The sequence below is a fragment of the Patella vulgata genome, chromosome 9 (assembly GCF_932274485.2).
Source record: "Patella vulgata chromosome 9, xgPatVulg1.2, whole genome shotgun sequence".
Lineage (NCBI taxonomy): Eukaryota > Metazoa > Mollusca > Gastropoda > Patellidae > Patella > Patella vulgata.
Window position 1 is genome coordinate 35,725,401 of NC_065887.2, and position 20,571 is coordinate 35,745,971.

Genomic DNA, 20,571 nt, shown 5'->3' on the forward strand with positions numbered 1-20,571 from the left:
AGCGAAGGCATTGAGAACAATGAAAGACATTGGTGATAAACAATTTGCAGAATGTGAAGCCACTGCAAAATTCCTTGAGGTAAGAAATCATCTATTTCAACACAGCTTTAAATCAAGATCAGCTTGTAGTAAAATTGTTAATATTTCATATAACATGTATTATAGTAATATCTCTTCTGTCATAGTAAAATTAAAATTAATGTTCATGTACTTTTATATAGTGTGTGGACCATCTCTTCGATATAAGGAATAGCAGATCTCCTATAGCAAAGGGCTACAAAAGTCCAATAAACAAACATAATTTGCAAGGCAAAACTAAGTTTTTAGAGGAAACTAGGGCATATTTACTCAGTTTGAGGTTACTTAACAATGGCCCATTTCTTGTATCAACAAAGAGGTATTCATCGGGACAGTTACTTGTTGATATAGTTACGTTCTGTGTTAAAGATGCACTGTGTAAGATTTAGATAAATAGCTGGCCGTTCTTGCTATGATAGTTTAAAAATAGATAATGAAAAATGAATATATTGAAAATTTCAGTCAAATTACTTTATTCAGAGCGAAGTTATTAATGTTTGAAGTTTTGGCAAGAAATATCCTAAATAGTCTCGATTGTCGAGTACCAAAGCCACGATAATAAACAAAGTCTGGATTTTCAGTCCTTTATTCAGCAGTCTTGTGAGCGGCATCCATATTAGTGTTTAACGAGGATATGGCAAACATTGTGTAATCTAACTTGGTCTAGAGAGTTGATTATGGGTCTGTCATGTGAATAAATGTCTAAATAATAATTTATATAACATTTGAAGCCAGAAAAAAGACCTGCAATAGTCAGATTTAGCTCTTACATAACACATCTTTAGTTTTTCCCTTATTATTTATATTGTTTTTGTTTTGTGTTAGAACGAGTGTTAGGGTTTCACACAGTTTCGGTGTGAAACACTATTATTTTTGTTGGTATTATTTTTATTCTTTTTCCACTTTGCTTATATCTCAGGAACTACTTGTCGGATTGTTCCCATTCGTCCGATTTTGTTGGGAAAGTGTACATGACCGACAGATTAAATTATTATTTGATTTTCATTTGATGCCTCTTGAAATCAATTCAAATTCAAATCAATTTAACATTTTCACTGTCACTGTAAATGAGGTCATTTTGGTAAAAACTATATGTTTATCCGCTGTTATTCAGTAATTGTTTAATATTATATTTAACCGAGCATAGCTGCATTGCATGTCTAGTTTGCACTTTTTTAGTTTGCTATATTTTCAGTTTATGTCTCAAGTATTTTGAATATTGTAATATTATGCGTTTAAAAATAGGGTATTGGTACATTGTATATGACAAATCTCTTTCAGAAAAATAGTTCATTTGATTAGTTATGCAGAGCTAATAAGACTGATAGTTAATTTTCAAAATATATTTATAGGAATGTGTGTGAAGGAGTTTATAATCCTCATTTATTCTGTTGCTAACCAATTTTGGTATATATGACTTACCTCTTTCAGAAAAATAACTAATTTAATAAGTAATATTGAGCTTACAAAAATGATTAATGTTAATTTTTAAACTAATTTTAGAGGAATGTGTGTAAGGGGGTTTATAATCCTCATTGGTTCTGTTCTTGGAGTTGCTAACCAAATTCTGGATGCACAAAAGTACTTGTTAACATACAAGTGTTCTCCAGATCACTTGGAGCTGTTCTTTAATGCTGTACGCCGTACTAGTAAGATATTATTATCTATTCCATGAACATTACATAACTAATTAGGCTTTCAGTCTTTCGTTATTACAAAGATTTAATTATTTTTCACTAATTTTGTTGTTTTATTATTACAGCAGGATGGAATAACAATCCTACAGCTAAAGTGTTTAAAGATTATTTCCCATTGTGGAGCCCTAACAGTAAGTTAATATTACAGAATAAAACATGAGGGAAGGGGGAAGTTTACAGTCCACTCAACACACACTAGTTCATTTCAGAACTAACATGTACCATACAACTTTATTTCAATAATTTGCTAGCCCATAGCGGTCTTTAGCAAAAAAAGAAAACTGAAGAACTCGGAGAAAAACCCACATGGTTGGGATTGAAACCACGCCACTTGACTCATTAACAAACCTTATCTAAAGGGCTGTTAGACCATTCAGCCCCCACCCTCAAACATGGAAGAAGCTTGTAAACACAATAGAGATCAGATTTCTTGAAGGCAAAATGAATCGTTATCAAATTTGGTCAACACCCAAGTTTTCCATTCAGATAAGCAGCTATCAATGGCTATGTTTTGTTTTTGAGACAGCTTCTGTCTTAAAATAATAATATTTTCATCTTTCATTCAGATTTCTAAGCATGGGAACTGTTCAGTTCTTGAAGATGAAGAGACAAGACTGCTTCGATGTGCTTTAGATGGTTATGTGCCACCTGTCACAGAATACAACGAGGGCAATGATGGATTAAGTCTATCTGCTGGTAACTTGGCTGCCATAGAACATACATATGATACAAGAAGGATGGAGCCCCTTGTAGAAAATGTTGTAGTTTATATAGCAGGTGAACAATTTTAACTGTTTTGGTTAACCTTTGGCATAGATTTTGTACAATTAATATTTATTCATTACATATGTAAATCACAATGACAAAAGAGTTTTAATGGTCACTATTATAATATTATGGAACTAAAAATCAAGACCCCTTCCTGTATGTGTTCATGACTAAAATAATTGTTCCCGGCTTATTTCAGGTTGGGTAATACGGAAATTGCTTCACCAGGTTAAATGTATATATTGCAAAGCAATGTTGGCAACAGAAAAACCTTCCCAGGCTTTCATCTCATCATATTGTTTAATTTTCAATAAACAAAATGGTGGATTTATCCTTCCTTCAGATGGAAAAATTCAAGTGTTACTATGTGCAGAAAAGTATATTAGAAGATTTTCAAAAAATTGTGACTTGTCAAATTACAAGAATCATATGACTTTATTAAGAATTCAAACAGATGTTTTAGCCGAAATTGGAGTGTGTAATGTTTTTGGAGAGGCACAGCATGAAAAGGAAACTCAAGAGGGAATTAACAATCATTATTTTTCTCTCATCAGATCTTTAGTTACTGTCTTTTTTAATTTACATATTCATCATCTAGTGAAAACCCATAACATAAAAGTCAAGGGAAACAGTATTAGACATAAAATGACTAAAGCAATTCTTTTTAAAGGGCAGTGAATGTCTTATGACCCAAATAGGTATGAAATTATGGCAGGTCTTTCTTTAGGCCTGAAATGTGATCTAAATTATTAATTAGACATTAATAAACTTATCCAGACCATAATCAACTCTAGATGTCATCGCTAGTCTGCGATATTTACTGGATTAGAACCCGGTCAGCTGCTGCTGATTAAATCAAAAAATGGATAATTGAGACTATGTTTTTTTATCGTTCCGACTTTGGAAATGATGATCGAGGCTAGGCCCAAAACTCAATCCTTTAACTCTCGGTTCAGGGTGTATCAATTTGACTGAAATTATCAGCAAATTCCCTTTACATTATCTAGTTTTTATACGCCCACATTGAAATGTGGTCGTATATTGTTGTCGCCCCCGCCCGTCCGTCCGTCGGTCCGGCATCCACAATTGCTTGTGGACGCTCTAGAGGCCAATTTATACACAGTGTTTAAGGTCTCGAGACGAAGAATCCTATTGATTTTCAGCGATTTCCGATAATTATTGCCAGAGTTATGGCCCTTGATCACTTTGAAACATCTTGTGGACGCTCTAGAGGCCAAAGTTAATATCCGATTGACCTAAAATTTATACACAGTGTTTAAGGTCATGAGACGAAGAATCCTATTGATTTTCAGCGATTTCCGATAATTACTGCCAGAGTTATGACCCTTGATCACTTCAAAAAATCTTGTGGACGCTCTAAAGGCCAAAATTAATATCCCATTGACTTTAAATGTATACACAGTGTTTAAGGTCATGAGACAAAGAAGCTTATTGATTTTCAGCGATTTCCGATTATTACTACCAGAGTTATGGCCCTTGATCACTTTGAAAAATCTTGTGGACGCTCTAGAGGCCTAATATCCGATTGACTTTAAATTTATACACAGTGTTTAAGATCCTAAGACGAAGAAGTCTATTGATTTTCAGCGATTTCCGATAATTACTGCCAGAGTTATGGCCCTTGATCACTTTGAAAAGTTTTGTGGACGCTCTAGAGGCTAAAGTTAATATCTGATTGACATTAAATTTATACACAGTGTTTGAGGTCATGAGACGAAGAATCCTATTGATTTTCATTCAAAGATTTCCGATAATTACTTCCAAAGTTATGGCCCTTGATCACTTTGAAAAATCTTGTGACGCTCTAGAGGCTAAAGTTATCATCCGATTGACTTCAGATTGATACAGAGAGTTTAAGATCTTGATACGAACAAGTAAATTTTTATGACTTGAACAGCTAAATCCATGATTTTAAAAGTTTTGTATACTTAGTGGCCAAAGTTATTATCTGATTGACTTCAAATTTATACACAGTGTTTAAGGTCATGAGACAAAGAAGCCTATTGATTTTCATCGATATCCGATAATTACTGCCAGAGTTATGGCCCTTGATCACGTTGAAAAATCTTATGGACGCTCTATAGGCCAAAGTTAATATCCGATTGACTTTGAATTTATTCACAGTGTTTACGGTCACGAGACGAAGAATCCTATTGATTTTCAACGATTTCCGATAATTACTGCAAGAGTTATGGCCCTTGATCACTTCAAAAAATCTTGTGGACGCTCTAAAGTCCAAAGTTAATATCTGATTGACTTTAAATTTATACACAGTGTTTAAGGTCACGAGACAAAGAATCCTATTGATTTTCAATGATATTCAATAATTATTCCCAAAGTTATGGCGCTCATTTTTTTGACGCTCTAAAGGCTAAAGTTATCATCCGATTGACTTCAGATTGATACACAGAGTTTAAGATCTTGAGACGAACAAGTATATTGATTTTCAATGTATTTTTATGTCTTGAACAGCTAAATCCATGATATTAAAAGTTTTGTATACAAAACGTTAGCATGGGGCAGAACTTTATAAAAACAAACAAATTCTAATGGTTTTCTGATAATTACTTCATGAGTTGTTGCTCTTAATCAGATTTTAGTGTATTATTAATGTTTCATTACCGAAAAAAGTAAATATATGCAACAACTCTTGTTGACTGCCCGGACGATTTAGCTGTTGTGGGCGTATGTTTCGTTACCTGGCAACCTATCTTTAACTATTACAGTGAGAACTGCCAGCTCTTTATCTAATATCCCATAATGTATCTTTAATTATTATACCCTAAGGATGATCCCTATCAAGGTTGTCGGTAATTCTTTACAGTTGATAAATGAAATGAAATGAAATGAAATGAAATGAAATGGGGTTTAACGTCCTACTGTTTTGCTCCTAAACTGGGCTAATGAAGACGGGCATACGCCATACAGTGTGCTATGAGGGAAATTTTGCCCGGGCAGCGGCGCTACGGCCTACTCTTATATCGAATTCTGACTGCCAAGGGATCTTTTACGTGCACGCCAATCTGTACACGGGACCTCGGTTTTTTGTCCCATCCTAATGACTAGACAGCTGTCCTTGTCAGGTCCTGCATCACTGACAAGAGGAAACCACGCCGGAAGATTTGAATGAACTTTCTCGGCCTATGCAGGGATCGAACACCCGACCTCCAGGCTAGCGAGCCAGCGTCTTACCCACTTAGCCACGTGATCCCCTTCACAGTTGATTAATTTTACTGGTAATGGTTTGATGCCAAGCCTTAATTTTGTCAATAATTTAAATGGTAATGGTTTTATGCCAATCCTAATTTCGGTCCCCCGCCTTTCAAAGAAAGCAGGGGACTATTATAATGGGTTCGTCCACCTGTCTGTCCGTGCGTCCGTCCGTCACACTTTTTGGGACACAATAACTCTCCTAATTGAGCTATAAAGTTCAAACTTGGTGTAGGTGTTTTATTAGGTCAATGCCTTGATGGAGTTCGAAGATGAGCATTTTCTGCTTAGGGTAAGCCGAGATAAGCAATTTGATTGGTTGATGCTTTTGGACACAATAACTTTAGTTCTTTTCTAATTAAGTCAGAGTGATGAAATTTTGGGATTTCAGCGGGGGACATCAGCCCCACTCCACTGTTGGCTTGTTAATGGTAATGGTTGGATGCCCATGCCTTAATTTTGTCAATATTTTTTTTTTTTATTTCGAATCGGTACAATTTTAATGCCCATGCCTTGATTTTGTCAATATTTTTTTTTTATTTTGAATAACTAAAATTTTAATGGTAATGGTTGGATGCCCATGCCTTGATTTTGTCAATTTTTTTTTTATTTTAAATAATAAATTTTTTAATGATAATGGTTAGATGCCCATGCCTTAATTTTGTCAATTATCTTTATACGTTCACATTTATAATGTGGACATATTATGCCATCGCCCCTAGTGTTTGGAGGGGAGTTGGATAGTCGAATGGTTTAAAGCGTGCGCTTTAGATTTTAAGATCTGTCATTGTGTCAAGTGGTGAGTTTCGAGCGTGAGCTTGTACGTGACAGGGAGTGGGGTCAGCTGTCCAACCTGCACACGAAAGCCAGTTATTGAAATAATATTGAGCAATATGTTAGTCCCGACCAATTTTTATGTGTATCACCTACATCTTGGAACTGGGCATACTTATGCCTTATAATTCATTTCGAAGACAGGCGGGTACCTATTGATTTTTGTGCATGTCTGTAAACACTATACAGGCTGCTATTATTAACAGAATTTGTTCATATAGGCATGATTATTCATTTCAAATAATCGGTCATGGCAGCCATTTCATATTTCATTTTAAAAAAACTACCACTCAAAGCAGAATATGAATTTAAATGCTCTTGTTTTTATTTTGAATAAATACAATTTTAATGGTAACGGTTGGATGCCCATGCCTTATTTTTGTAAATTATTTTTTTTATTTTGAATAAGTAAGATTTTAATGGGAATGGTTGCCTTGCTTTTGGTCAATAATTTTTTTATTTTGAATAACTAAGATTTGAATGGTTGGATGCGCCTGTGGCTGAATTTTGTCAATTAATTTTTTTAATTTGAATAAATACAGATTTAATGGTAATGGTTTGATGCCCATGCCTTGATTTTGTCAATACTTTTTTTTTATTTTGAATACCCGTAACGTAAAATTTTAATGGTAATGGTTTGATGCCCATGCCTTGATTTTGTCCATTATTTATTATATACAGATCGTAAAATTTTAATGGTAATGGCTTGATGCCCATGCCTTGATTTTGTCCATTATTTTTTATATACAGATGTAATGAAGTTAATGACTGATAAAAAAAACCCTAGAATTGTTTTATTCAACATATAATTTTATATAATGGAATTTATTACGGTACAAATTATTTAAAATGTCAAATTGATTTATCGTTACCGTACGCTTTGATTTTCCCGAGATTTTTTTTTTATTTTTGAAGTAGGCTACAGACGTAATAAATTTAATAACTGATAAATAAAAACTGGACTTGTTTTATTCAGTATATGGTGGAACTTATTACAAATTATTTGATGTAAAAATGATTTATCACCCAAACCAACCATCGTATCGTTGTTCTAGGCTAACTTCTTTTAATCCCTTTTTTCGGTCCATATTCTTAAATTTCACATATCAAATGTCATCTAAATTCCAGAAAATTCTACCTTTTCTATAAAAACCTTGAAATGAACATGCTTAATCCCCAAATTGGGATTTTAAACGATAAAATACGCCGATCAACTTTTTAAGCGTGCAATGTAAACAATATGGCGGCCGCTGTTGCCGTCTGATCATGCGCAAAGCCCTGTAAATTAGTTGTAACTATGACGCTATAAAAACTATGACGTCATGGCGTCATATAGCTTTACTTAGCAAAACGTTTTATTTTTTTCTTGGTATAACGTTTTACGGGCTATAATTTATCCTAAAAAAATTGCAAAAGAAACCAATGCAGTTTGGTTCAATGATAATATGTCAGACAAAATCATACTCAAAATCGGCCAAGGCAAAATGACATGATTAACATAATTCAATTTGGCGTTCTTCAGGAATTATCGAGAGCGCTATATCGTAATCAGTGTCTTTCAGTGGTCGTAGGATAAATAATTTTTTTTTAAATTCCTCAAACACAGAGTGGTTATACAAGCGAAGTGTGTCGAAAAATCGAATTTGACAAACATCAATTTAAAAATGTATTTTTCATTTAATGGCGGGCATTTCTTTCAAACTGACTGCCAAATTTAAAAAAAAAATGAAAAAAACTTCATTAATTTTGTAATAAAAGGGCAGCGATATTCTCAAAAATTTTATTTCGAGAATTCTTTATGGTAGAAATTCAAAATGGCCGGCAAAATGAAATCCAAAATGGTAGAATTTTCATTAATCGTCATTTCTTTCCGTTGGGTATGACTTGTAATATGTGGTATATTAATCCCGAAATGACATGGTTGCTCTTAAATGAATATATTGTTAACGCGCTTTATACATCTAGATGCAATAGACAAGGTGTAGTCAATTCTAGCTACATTGAAATGTTGGCAATAAAGATCCAATCATAGTTTTTAGTTATACACTGTTACATCCGTAGATGTTATAATGAATATAATGAAGATTTAAAATGAATAGATGCGGTTTGTTTAACTTGAATGTAAATATTATATCATGCATATATAAGACCTTTCGGTTGAATAATATCATAGAAATATCTTATTTGTGTACGTGACTAAACAAAACATTGTGTCTGAGGTTTGTCACAAATCGTCTCGAGCATGTTCCACCCATCTCAACATTTATCAGCTTTTTGTTCAATCTATAAAAGCCTACATTCCTACAAAATGTTTTGTTCAGTCAAGTGAAACAAGAAAATTCATGGGCTTAATGTCGACAAATACGTAAAACTGTGCAAATAAGATATTTCTATGATATTATTCAACCGAAATAAAATATGTTATTCACGACAAAACGACAAATGTTCTATTTTTTTTATGATTTTACAATCATTTTAGGTAAAAACAACATGGACTACTGCTAGCCAGTGGAATAACACTTTTGTTTCACTGTAAAACGCGGTATTCCACTACTGATCATAAAATAAATGCCTATATTATTATAGGCTAAGCCTTAACTTATTGTCTTCTTTACTATTCTGTAATTCCAGTTGATCCAGAAGGAAAAAGGCCAGGATGTAGTGATTATTTATTTTTTTTTAAAAAAAGGCTATTAATATATAGGCCTAAATATGTGTCCAATTTCTTTCTTTTTACTTTAAATCAAAGTCAATAGAAAATCAATAAATATAAAAGAAGAAATATATACAACAAAAACAACATAAAAAGAAAAAAAAAGAAAACTTGAAGAACTATATTAAAATACGTAAATATGGCTGTTGTAGTTAGCCTTATGGTAGGCCTATAAATAGCTGCATGTTTGCCCTTAATGCTTAATCTATAAAGCCGATCTGTTTTTATTTGCTTTTCTTTTCACCCGTGAATTCATTTCTCCTTCCTTCCTCTATAATATGAAAAGTTTCATTAAAATAATAGGCCTGATTTACGTCTATTTACCATCCATGCGACCATTTTTTAATTTATCATTATTATGATTATGAATGAAAAGAAAGACCAAGGCATGCTCACGTAAACGGTATTTTTCACGTTTTAGTTTATTTTATTTTCATAAACTGTCGCACATTTCATTCAGGATAACTTGTTATTAATTTTGAAAATTTATGATTATTTTAAAAACTTATAATGGAATTAATTATCGAAATTTACCTTGAGGTAAATACAACTACGTCAACGGTAGAAACCAATGTTTTGAGAGTGGTAACATGGCGGAATTGGTACTTTCAGTGTATGGCGGTATATTAGATCCAAAATTCTAACGTGCTTTCGTCTAACTTCTAACTTCTGTTCATGTAATTTTTAACTTCTATTCATGTAATTTCTAACTTCTATTCATGTAATTTCTAACTTCTATTCATGTAATTTTTAAATTAAGACAATGTATAATCCAACTTCTTTATTTGTTCAGTGTAAATTTTAATTCTATCCCGTCTTATTTCTATTATTTAGACGAAAAACGTCTTCTTAATCGACGCTTTACACGTTTAGCATCAACATCAACGAATTTAGAATTTTTACACTTCTGCCTAGCAACCACCATTATGAATTCGTTTGGTGTCGCCACTGCGTGCTCATTTGGGGATTGCGCACCTGGTCGGGACCATTATTTTGATATAAACGACTCATTATTCGTCTGGTTGAAGGTTGGTAGGAGTGCTGAAATTGGGAGAGAGAGAAAGAGAGAGAGAGAGAGAGAGAGAGATGAGCTTGATAAAGACGAGAGTATCCTCGTCGAAACGTCGCTTAGTATTAAACTCAGTAACTGCGTATCCATAAAATTGTACCCTGTGTTAATATAGACCAACAGTATATAAATATTAATTGGCTCAACTGTAAAAAAAAATCAATAAAATTCTCCAATCCTTGAACAAATGTTGTTTAGCTTATATTTGAAATATAAAATGAAATGAAATGTAATTGGGTTTAACGTCCCACTGTTCTGCTCCGAACTGGGCTAATGAAGACGGGCATACGCTTAAACAGTGTGCTAACTGTTATGAGGGAAATTTTGCCCGGACAGCGGCACTACGGCCTACTCTTATATCGAATTCTAACTATCAAGGGATCTTTTACGTGCACGCCAATGTGTACACTGGACCTCGGTTTTTCGTCCCATCCGAAGGACTAGACAGCTGTCCTTGTCAGGCCCTCCGTCCTGCATTCCTTTAAATATAACGATCCGTGAACTCCATGTTTAACGAGTCGTTATAAGTTAACAGAGCTTACCTGATTTGTTTTTGTTGTGGTTTACTGAGTGGTTTAATGATCTGATATTCATCTAATTTAATAAGTCCGTTGATTACCAATAATACCAATACAGATATACCCGTTAGTTTCAACAAATACATGTATCTCCTGTTTCTATTACATAAAAACCTCGTTAACATTATGATATATCTGCAATATGAATGAATATATAGAGGATATTTGTCGTTTTAGAGTGAATAACATATTTTATTACTTATATTTTCACGAATGCTACGCATTCGTGAAAATATAAACGTTTTCTTGCTTAGAGATGAAATAAAATATGTTATTCACGACAAAACGACAAATGTTCTATTTATTTTATGATTTTACAATCATTTTAGGTAAAAACAACTAGCCAGTGAAATAACACTTTTATTTCACTGATAAAACGCGGTATTCCCCTACTGATCATAAAATAAAATTGAATATTATAAAGGGGCATTGTTACACATTTAATTGATTAAAAGGGACATGCAATTAAATTTAATACACTATTATAACTATAATATATCATATCTAAAACGTCCATAGACTCAACTAATATCAAATCTAAAACATCCCTAGATTCGCCTAATATCATATCTAAAACGTCTATAGCCTCACATAATATCATATCTAAAACATCCCTATAGACTCGCCTAAGCGCAGTTGACGCTTACGGCTAGCCCCCGGATCCATTCACTTTTTTTTAATTGTTTGTCTTTTTCTGGGTATGATGTATTGTCCGTGTATTTGTTTTTGTGTAAATTGTGTGTGGTGCAGCCCCCCCCCCCCTGCACTTACTATAATGAACATCTACATCAAGTTTAAACATTCTATCTCAATTAAAAGCAGAGTTGTTATGTTCCATAATCTTGATCAATAAAACTGTTTATCGCTACTTAGTCTTAGCAGAAAATTCTCATCATCAAACTTGGTCATGGTATAATGCATAGTAATAGTAAATCCACATTTGTTAGGGTGCCCCACCATAAATAAATATATCCAAATATCTCGACAATTACAACACTATATTTATATATACACCAAGCCTTAAATCAGTTTCAAACATTTACAGTCACTAAATAAACGGAGATGCTGTATTTAATAAGCTATGACCATTAAATCATCCATAAATAATACACTGAAAGATGGTTACGAGTGTCGGCCATAACATGTGAGCACATGGAGGCAGACCACCATTAATTTCCCCATTGACTTCAATGTTAATTCTGGCCTCTTTGCCCACCTTCAACTTTTCCCAAAATTTTCGTTGGGCTGAATGCTTTTCAGTACAGACAGAGAAACAAATGGTCATGTCTTTGCACTAAAATTTGTATGAGGGGTGATTGATAAGTAGTGAGCCTCGATTGGAAAACCGTGCAACACAATGATACCACGTTTCTGACGTGCACTATTATGTTCCTCGGGCTCTGTCACAAACTTTTATCACATTCGGTTAAACTGGTTGTGACAGGTCATAACAATCAAGTAGGGTCTGTTGTTATCAGAAAATGGAGCATATCGAGGCGAGAGCTGTGATTAAGTATCTGCATAAAAAGGGTCTAACACCGAAAGCCATACATGATAATATGGTTGAGACATTAGGAGATGATGCTCCTTCATATGCCACAATTAAAAGGTGGTCAGCTGAATTCAAGCGTGGCCGAGACAGCATTGAAGACGAACCACGCCCTGGTCGACCAAAAACTGTGTCAACAAATGAAATGGTACAAAAAATCCATGATCTGATAATGAATGACCGATGAGTTACCGAACGATTCATAGCTGGGGTAGTTGGTATTAGTCAGGAGAGAGTTCATTCTATTATCACTGAAACTTTGGAAATGACAAAGGTTTTAGCACGATGGGTGCCAAAGCTTTTGACGCCTGATCAAGAGAATCTAGCCTTATTTGAAACCGATCCTGACCGGTTCCTAAAACAAATTGTTACTATGGATGAAACTTGGGTCCACCACTTTCAGCCAGAAGCAAAAGAGCAGTCAAAACAGTGGAAACATGTGACGTCGCCGACCCCAAAGAAGGCAAAGACTGTTTCATCGGCAGGAAAAGTGGTGGCCTCATTATTTTGGGATTCTGAGGGTGTTCTCATGGTGGATTACCTCCAAAAGGGTCAAACAATTAACGGTAGATACTATGCAGTCAAAACAGTGGAAACATGTGACGTCGCCGACCCCAAAGAAGGCAAAGACTGTTTCATCGGCAGAAAAAGTGGTGACCTCAGTATTCTGGGATTCTGAGGGTGTTCTCATGGTGGATTACCTCCAAAAGGGTCAAACAATTAACGGTAGATACACTGAAAAAACCCTTGTGTTGGATCTCAACACAAGAACTTGTGTTAAAAATATTTAACATATGTTTGTGTTATATTGCATTGCAATGACACAAGTTTGTGTTCTTTTCAATGTCTTAACACAAACTTGTGTACATTTATAAAATCTTATGTGGTTTTTTTTTCCATATAATTAATTACGTCGACATTAAAGATAACATTTATTATGTTCCTTTATCACATTATGTTTTTTATTTATTGAGAAAATCTGAATGGGATTGGGGAACTGGATTAGGGATCTGGCCTAGCCTATATGTAAAACCACTCTTCCTGAATTTGAATGTCGAGTAATTCACTTGATTTATTTTTTAATATTTCTAATTATCTAAAAGGATATATTAATTATTACAAACATTAAGTAGTAATCGCAATGTATGTATCGTGCGATGCATTTAATATCTCTTTTAAAACAACGTATTTTATAACAGTATACTGATATAAGAGATCAAAGTTTTAGTCAATTATTATCTAAATATAAACTATTTATTTAATTAGATATAATAAAAGATTATTCTGATTCTACTCTTTGTTTATTTTCACATCTTGTCTTAGACAATATACAGAGACAGGTTATTACAATGTCTGCATTTGGAAGTGTTTGATTGATATCGCCCAAATAAACTTGACACATCAAAGACAATAATAATTGTGTTATATCTACGTTTTAAAAAAATGTTTGAATGGGCGTGGAAATAGTCGAGTTAATCTTTTTATTTAATTTAATTGGTTCATTAATCGAAATTGGAAATTTATTCTTACCTGTAAATGACCAATTAAAATGAATTACTCTTAAAACAAAGAAAGAAATATTTATTGAAGTAATTTTGCGGTATTAAACCCTGTGGTACTGCAAATGTTAACTGTATTATTAAGCATTAGTATCGAAAAAAGTGATATTGTTGTGAAAAAAGTTTGTTCAGAAAATAAGAATATCAGGTTTGTGATTTTGGTATTTTCTAATACAATGTATTTATAACGCAAATTTTTCGTTTCGGTTAAAACAAAATATACGTCCATTTTAATTGGCCGAAGGATGTGTGACTAATAGAAATATGACGGGCGGACAAACTGACCAAACAGTATATTTCGAGGTATTTGAGGTAAGCTAATTTAATATTATATCATAACTGCATGTGCATAATTGTGTTCTGTTTGATTAAATATTCAAAAAATCATTCTTAGGATACAACCTCGACACCAGTCCGCCCTGAATTGCAATGTTTGTTTTGTGTTCTGGGCGCCATTTTGAATATAATACAATCCAGCGATAGTGTAGTCTAATTCCTTTAAAAGGGAATCCGAATTTGTTAATTTTCTGCAATATCACTTCGGTGGAAGCGGACGTTAAATAAAGCTATTTCACGTACAAAGACCTACAATAAAATCCAGGTGAATTGGAAAAAAAATATTCATGTATTTTCTTGATGAAGAGTAGCTATTTCAATTTGTAAATGCCCAGTCATCTTAGACAAATAATAATTCCAACTTCAAATCAGTTGTATTTATTCAAATCATACCATGAAGAATTGTATTTTTACACTTGCATAATAATAAAAACTTGACTTTTATTATTTTATTTCTTCAGGCCAAGAGCATGGAAAATTGGTAATTGCCTTGTATCACTGCTAACTATAAATCACTTGGAGCCTTGGGCAGAAATGATAATATGGTTCTCAGATATGTTACTGTGTACAGACTGAACAGAAAATATTAATACACTTGCTATTACAGTACTGGCCAAATTAATAGCAATTTTTTCTAAAAACGTTGCAGAAGTAACTCACTAAAATTGAAGTATGAATAAAATCATACACCGTGAATATATTGAACTGAATATTCTTACACATAACCATAGGCGTACGGGGAAATTTTTGACTGGGGGGCGGTGGTGGTTGGTGCCCCAAAAATGTAGTTAGGTTCTTAGTATGTTACATAATAATAATAAATTCGCTGTTAAATTGGACACATTCAAGAACACAATATTTTTTTATACAACTTTTACAAAGTACAATTGTGTGCCCAAATTTTCCCAGCATTTGGTTCCCAAAATGGGGGGGGGGGGACATAAAACATACATTTTTTAAACGAAAAGTATAGCTGAACATACTATTATTAGTATTATACAACAAGAAGCGCACATTATTGTTATATAGCCTTATTCTATAAGAAAAATCAAAATAAAAGATACACTAGATAAAAGTACTATTAAACCAGGGGCGGATCTAGGAATTTTGAAAAGGGGGGGGGGGCTGCAAAATGAAGGCATTGACCGCGGAGACGTGGCTTGCCGCTGAGGGGGGGGGGGGTCCCCAAGAAAATTATCCGTCATTTCCTTGCATCTGTAGCCATTCCAAGAGCTATTTCCCAGACTGGTGTGTTTGAGTCGATGGTTCGAGTCATTTGGGATCCCTACAACGGGTTGGGAACGGACATATTTGAGTCTGAGAAAAGGCACTTTCAGCCGTAAAAAAGGGCACTGTTGAAAATTGGGGGGGGGGGGCGCCCCTCGCGCCCCCCATTGAATCCGCCTCTGATTAAACATATTTAACTTGCATTCGCTTTTAAAGGAGCTAAATCGCTAATATTTGGGAACTAGAAATTGTCACAAATGGGTCGCACTAACCTTGATGTTGACAAATACGTAAGACGATATGAACATCAACTAAAAAGATATGTAATGTGATTCAGCTGCAAGGTGATATATGCAGCATAGATAATTAAAACTTTTATTCAAGTTAAACCAACTGTATCTATTTATGTCTTACGTCGAGCTGAATACATTTTATGATTTATTGTCATTACAACATCTATTGGTGGTTAACAGTGTGTAACTAAAAACTAAAATTTGATCTTATTATTGCCAATGATATAATGTACCTTGAATTTTTTATCACGAAGTCTATCGCAAAGCGCGTTTACAATATATTCATTTTTTTGTATCGTAAAATTCATCTTCATTTGACGAACTACACCCAAACTACAGTCAGTGTAAACACGGTTTGGAGACTGTATCTGAACTACAGGGTACATCGAACTACAGTGTACATCATGCTTAAGAGATACTATCTAATATCCAACAGGAAAAATGACGATTAATTTAATATCCGCCAATTGGTGTTGCTGCTATTTTGTATTTTCAAAATTTATCTTCAAATTCAGAGACATCGAAAACCATATAAAGGACATTACGTATCTTAAGAGATGCCCTTTTAGTCTACCAAATTTATGTTTTTTTTTGTTAAATTGCCTTATACATGTATTACCAAATTCGGTAGCCCTTTTAAAAGAAACGCCCGGCACCACATGGAAAATACATTTCTTTAATTGATGTTTGTCAAATTCGATTTCCGCACATTTCGCGTACATAACCACGGTATAATGGTCGAACATTACGTACATCAGATAAACTATTTTTAAAGCCCAAAACTGTTCAACTAGTCTCTTTTAATTATCAAGCACCTGTTTTATGGGATAATCTACCATTTAGTTTAAGATGTTGTACATCGCTATATTCTTTTAAAAAACAACTTAAATCACATTTATTTAATGAGGCTTTTAACTGACTCTGTATACAATTGTTAACATGTCCATAATCTTGTTGTTTATTTATGATTACATTGTCACTTTGTAAAGTGCCCCCTGAACATGTTTTATGAAAGGGCGCGCTATAAATATGCTGTAATAATAATAATAATAATAATATTTCCAAATTTGGCGGCCATTATGAAAGAAACGCCCGGCACCATATAACAAATACTTCTTTTTTTTAATTTGACGTTTGTCAAATTCGATTTTTCGGCACATTTCGCTTGCATAACCACTCTCTGTTTGAGGAATTTAAAAAGAAATCATTTATAATCCAACAAGTAAATAGTAAAACACACTGATTACGAGATATCGCTCTCAGAAAATTCCCCGATTTTGGGTATGATTTTGTTTGATATATTTATCACTGAACCAAACTGCATTGGTTTCTTTTGCATTTTTTTAGGGTAAAACGTTATATTATCCCTCAACGCCTAATACTGCAAGAAAAAAAACAATTTTGGTATGTAAACCTGTATGAAGCCATGACGTCATAGCTTTTATGGCGTCATAATTGGGACCCAAAATGGCGCCTGGAAATGAGTTGTCGTAACTTTCCCACAGTCTACTCACTCATGTGCTCATCGTTGTATACCAACTATCGTTGAAAAAATCAATGTACGTCGATTTTTGAACATTTTAAAAGCCGTAGTTCGATTCGGCGCCCAAGAAAAGATATAAATATACACCAAAAACATGGCAATCAATCAAGTTGAAGCGTTTTGGCGTAAAACATCTGTTTAGGCGAGATGACGTGTTTTTGGTGTACATGAGTAAGCAATAATGCTACCTGACTAAAATACCCCCCCCCCCTCTTGCATTCGCATGTAGTCATACATATGAGTCTCAAAATAATATAATATATTGTTAAATTATGCTCTTTTCAACTCCCCCGCCCCCGCCCCCGCCGCCGCCCCCTGCTCAATGAGTTATTTTACTTTTATTCTGCCATCTAAATAACTCTATACCCATGACTGGTGTACCAAGTTAAATCCACATCAAAACCCCATTTGTCGATAAGTGTATTTATAATAATCACTTGAACATCCTTGGAGAATTATATCTATTTAGTGAATATTAATACCAAAGAAAGAAAACAACTCTAAATTCTGAATATAAAGTCATCAAATTCTTTTACAGATCTTATTGTGGAAACCCAAAAGTTATATGTCACCATTGCCTTTTTAATCACATTTTTGTTTTTAATGTCAAATACCAAACCATCTCTAATATTGTTTCATTATATAGAATGCAGTGTAATCCTAAACACTAAAGATTTGGCCTGAAAATTTGAAATAATATAGAGGGATCATCAATAATTAATAGTAACATTCGATAATTATAAAAATGTATTATTGTAGGATGAAATCAACCTTTATTTTTAAACATTTAGTGAACATTTCGAATGTTAATAAATGGTTTTATTAATTAATCAATTTTTGTTTTACAAATTTTTAATTTTCTCCATTTTGTTTGATTTTTATGCTATATTTATTTTATCTATCTATAATTATTTGCCTGTGCTTTATCTATTAGTTCCCATTTATATACTGTAGAAAATTTTGAATTCCTAATCTGTTAAAGGGACTATTTTTTCTTAAAAGTATTTCAATTTAGTGCATTATTAATGTCTTTAGTGCTTGGTTTGGTTGATATTAAATTTAGATATATTTAAAATGCATGTTTTGGGACCATGGGGTAGGGATATTGTGAACATATATATTATATTCTCAGTTCTTTTTAAGGTTAATTGTAAAAAAAAATTAAATAGCTTTTTTTGAGGGGTGGGGGGATATTGTTATTATTGAACACAATTTTATTAGTATTGAAATTAACTTTTTTGATTAATATTCCAAATGTCTCGGTGCTTTATTTTTCAATTTAAATAGCTACTTTTTATTTAATAATTGGGAATGGGGGGGGGGGTATTTTTTCATTGTATAACACAATTTTATTAGTATTGGAATTAACTTTGTTTATTAACCTTCGGGATGTCTGTATTGGTATTAATTAGGCATTAATTTATTTTTTCATATCATTTATTGAATAAATAATAATTTAACAAACAAAATTATTATGTCATTTATCAATAATTACAGTTTAAACAGAACGAATGGAAGGGGTTGCATTCGAAAGGTTGTTATACTGGATATAAATTGGTAAAATACAACACAAGTTTTTGTTATACATACGTTTGTACGAAACAACACGAGTTTCAGAAATTTCAACACAAGTTTCAGAAATTTCAACACAAGTTTCAGAAATTTCAACACAAACAAGTTTCAGAAATTTCAACACAAATAATATGTAGATTTTCACACAAGTTTTGTGTTGTTTCAACATTTAACACAAGTTTTGTGTTGTTTCAACATTTAACACAAGTTTTGTGTTGTTTCAACATTTAACACAAGATTGTGTTGTTAAATAGAGACACCTAACTTGTGTTGAAAAGTTTGTGTTGTTTCAACACAAGTTTTTTTTCAGTGTACTATGCAGCACTTTTAAGGCAGTTGAGGCAAGAAATTAAGACCAAAAGACAATGCGCCAGTGCACAAATCAGCTGTTGCCATGTCAGCAATCTATGACTGTGGTTTTCAACTTCTTCAGCATCCACCCTACTCTCCTGATTTAGCTCCCTCACACTTCTATCTGTTTCCTGCTCTGAAGAAATGTCTTTCCGGTAGGCATTTCCCGTCTGGCGATGACGTCATTGCCGCTGTGGATGATTTTCTACACACCCAAGACAAAGACGTCTACAGAACTGGAATAAAGGCTCTGCAACACCGATGGCAGAAGTGTATTACATTGAAAGGGGTCTATGTTGAAAAATAAATGCATTTGATTTGAATTTCTTTTTTCTTTCTGTGTTAGGCTAACTACTTATCAATCACCCCTCGTATGAGGTTGACCACCAAAATTTTGAGATACACAAACTTGAAGAAGCATACTAAAAACATGTAACTAGTTGCCGTACATATCGCCGTAGCCAACCTGATAACCCTGTTATCCTTCCGCCTCAAAATCATGAATATTTACCAAAACCTGGCAGAAAATGTTAATTCAAACCCTCTTCGTCCATTCTAGACCAAAAAATCAACAAAAATGGGCATGCAATAGGGGAGAAAAGAGAGAGAGGGAGAGAATTGCTATAAATAGACGAACTACAATTCGTGGGTACCGAGATGGTGAAATTTAATGGTGGTCTGCCTCCACATGTGAGTAAAAAATAGATTACGTGCCCTGTCTACCGGCCATTGACAGGCCGGGATAATCAAGACTACTTTTTTTTACGAAACATAGCAGAAAGCTGGAACAAGAAATTGAATTTAGAAACTTGCACGTTTTTTGGGCAACTCAACAATTGTTTTAAGAACCCTGTAAAAGTAAAATGAAACTACTGCTAGTATCATGTTCTTGCCCAACGCAAGTATTTCAGAGATATTATTTGTACTAAACCAAAAGATGCCGCTCCTAACGGTACAGTTAATGATAAAACGACCGTAATTTCTAGAGTTGCTGTAATAACCAATAAGCTAAATATTACTGCTATTCAGAATCGTCAACAATATATTATTAAGCCTACGGCTGTAATAGTTGATAGATGTGTAGAGAATTGCACGTGCGATGGCTATTTATAGTATCATCGACCCTACCGCTGAGTCTTATGATAGTGCGTACGTAGTAAGCGAGAAATCACT

General features: G+C 33.7%; 1 protein-coding gene across 2 annotated transcripts in view; it reads right to left on the minus strand.

Annotated features, from left to right (window-relative positions):
- Positions 1-20,571, minus strand: part of LOC126831829 (uncharacterized) — a 36,063-nt gene that overhangs the window by 12,982 nt on the left and 2,510 nt on the right. Inside the window, exon 2 of one of the 2 annotated variants that reach the window (XM_050562460.1) lies at positions 10,933-11,103. The exons of the other annotated variant lie outside the window; for it this stretch is intronic. Within the exon in view, the coding sequence (XP_050418417.1) occupies positions 10,933-11,103 (171 nt within the window). The remainder of the gene's footprint in view (positions 1-10,932; positions 11,104-20,571) is intronic. 2 annotated transcript variants of the gene reach the window in all.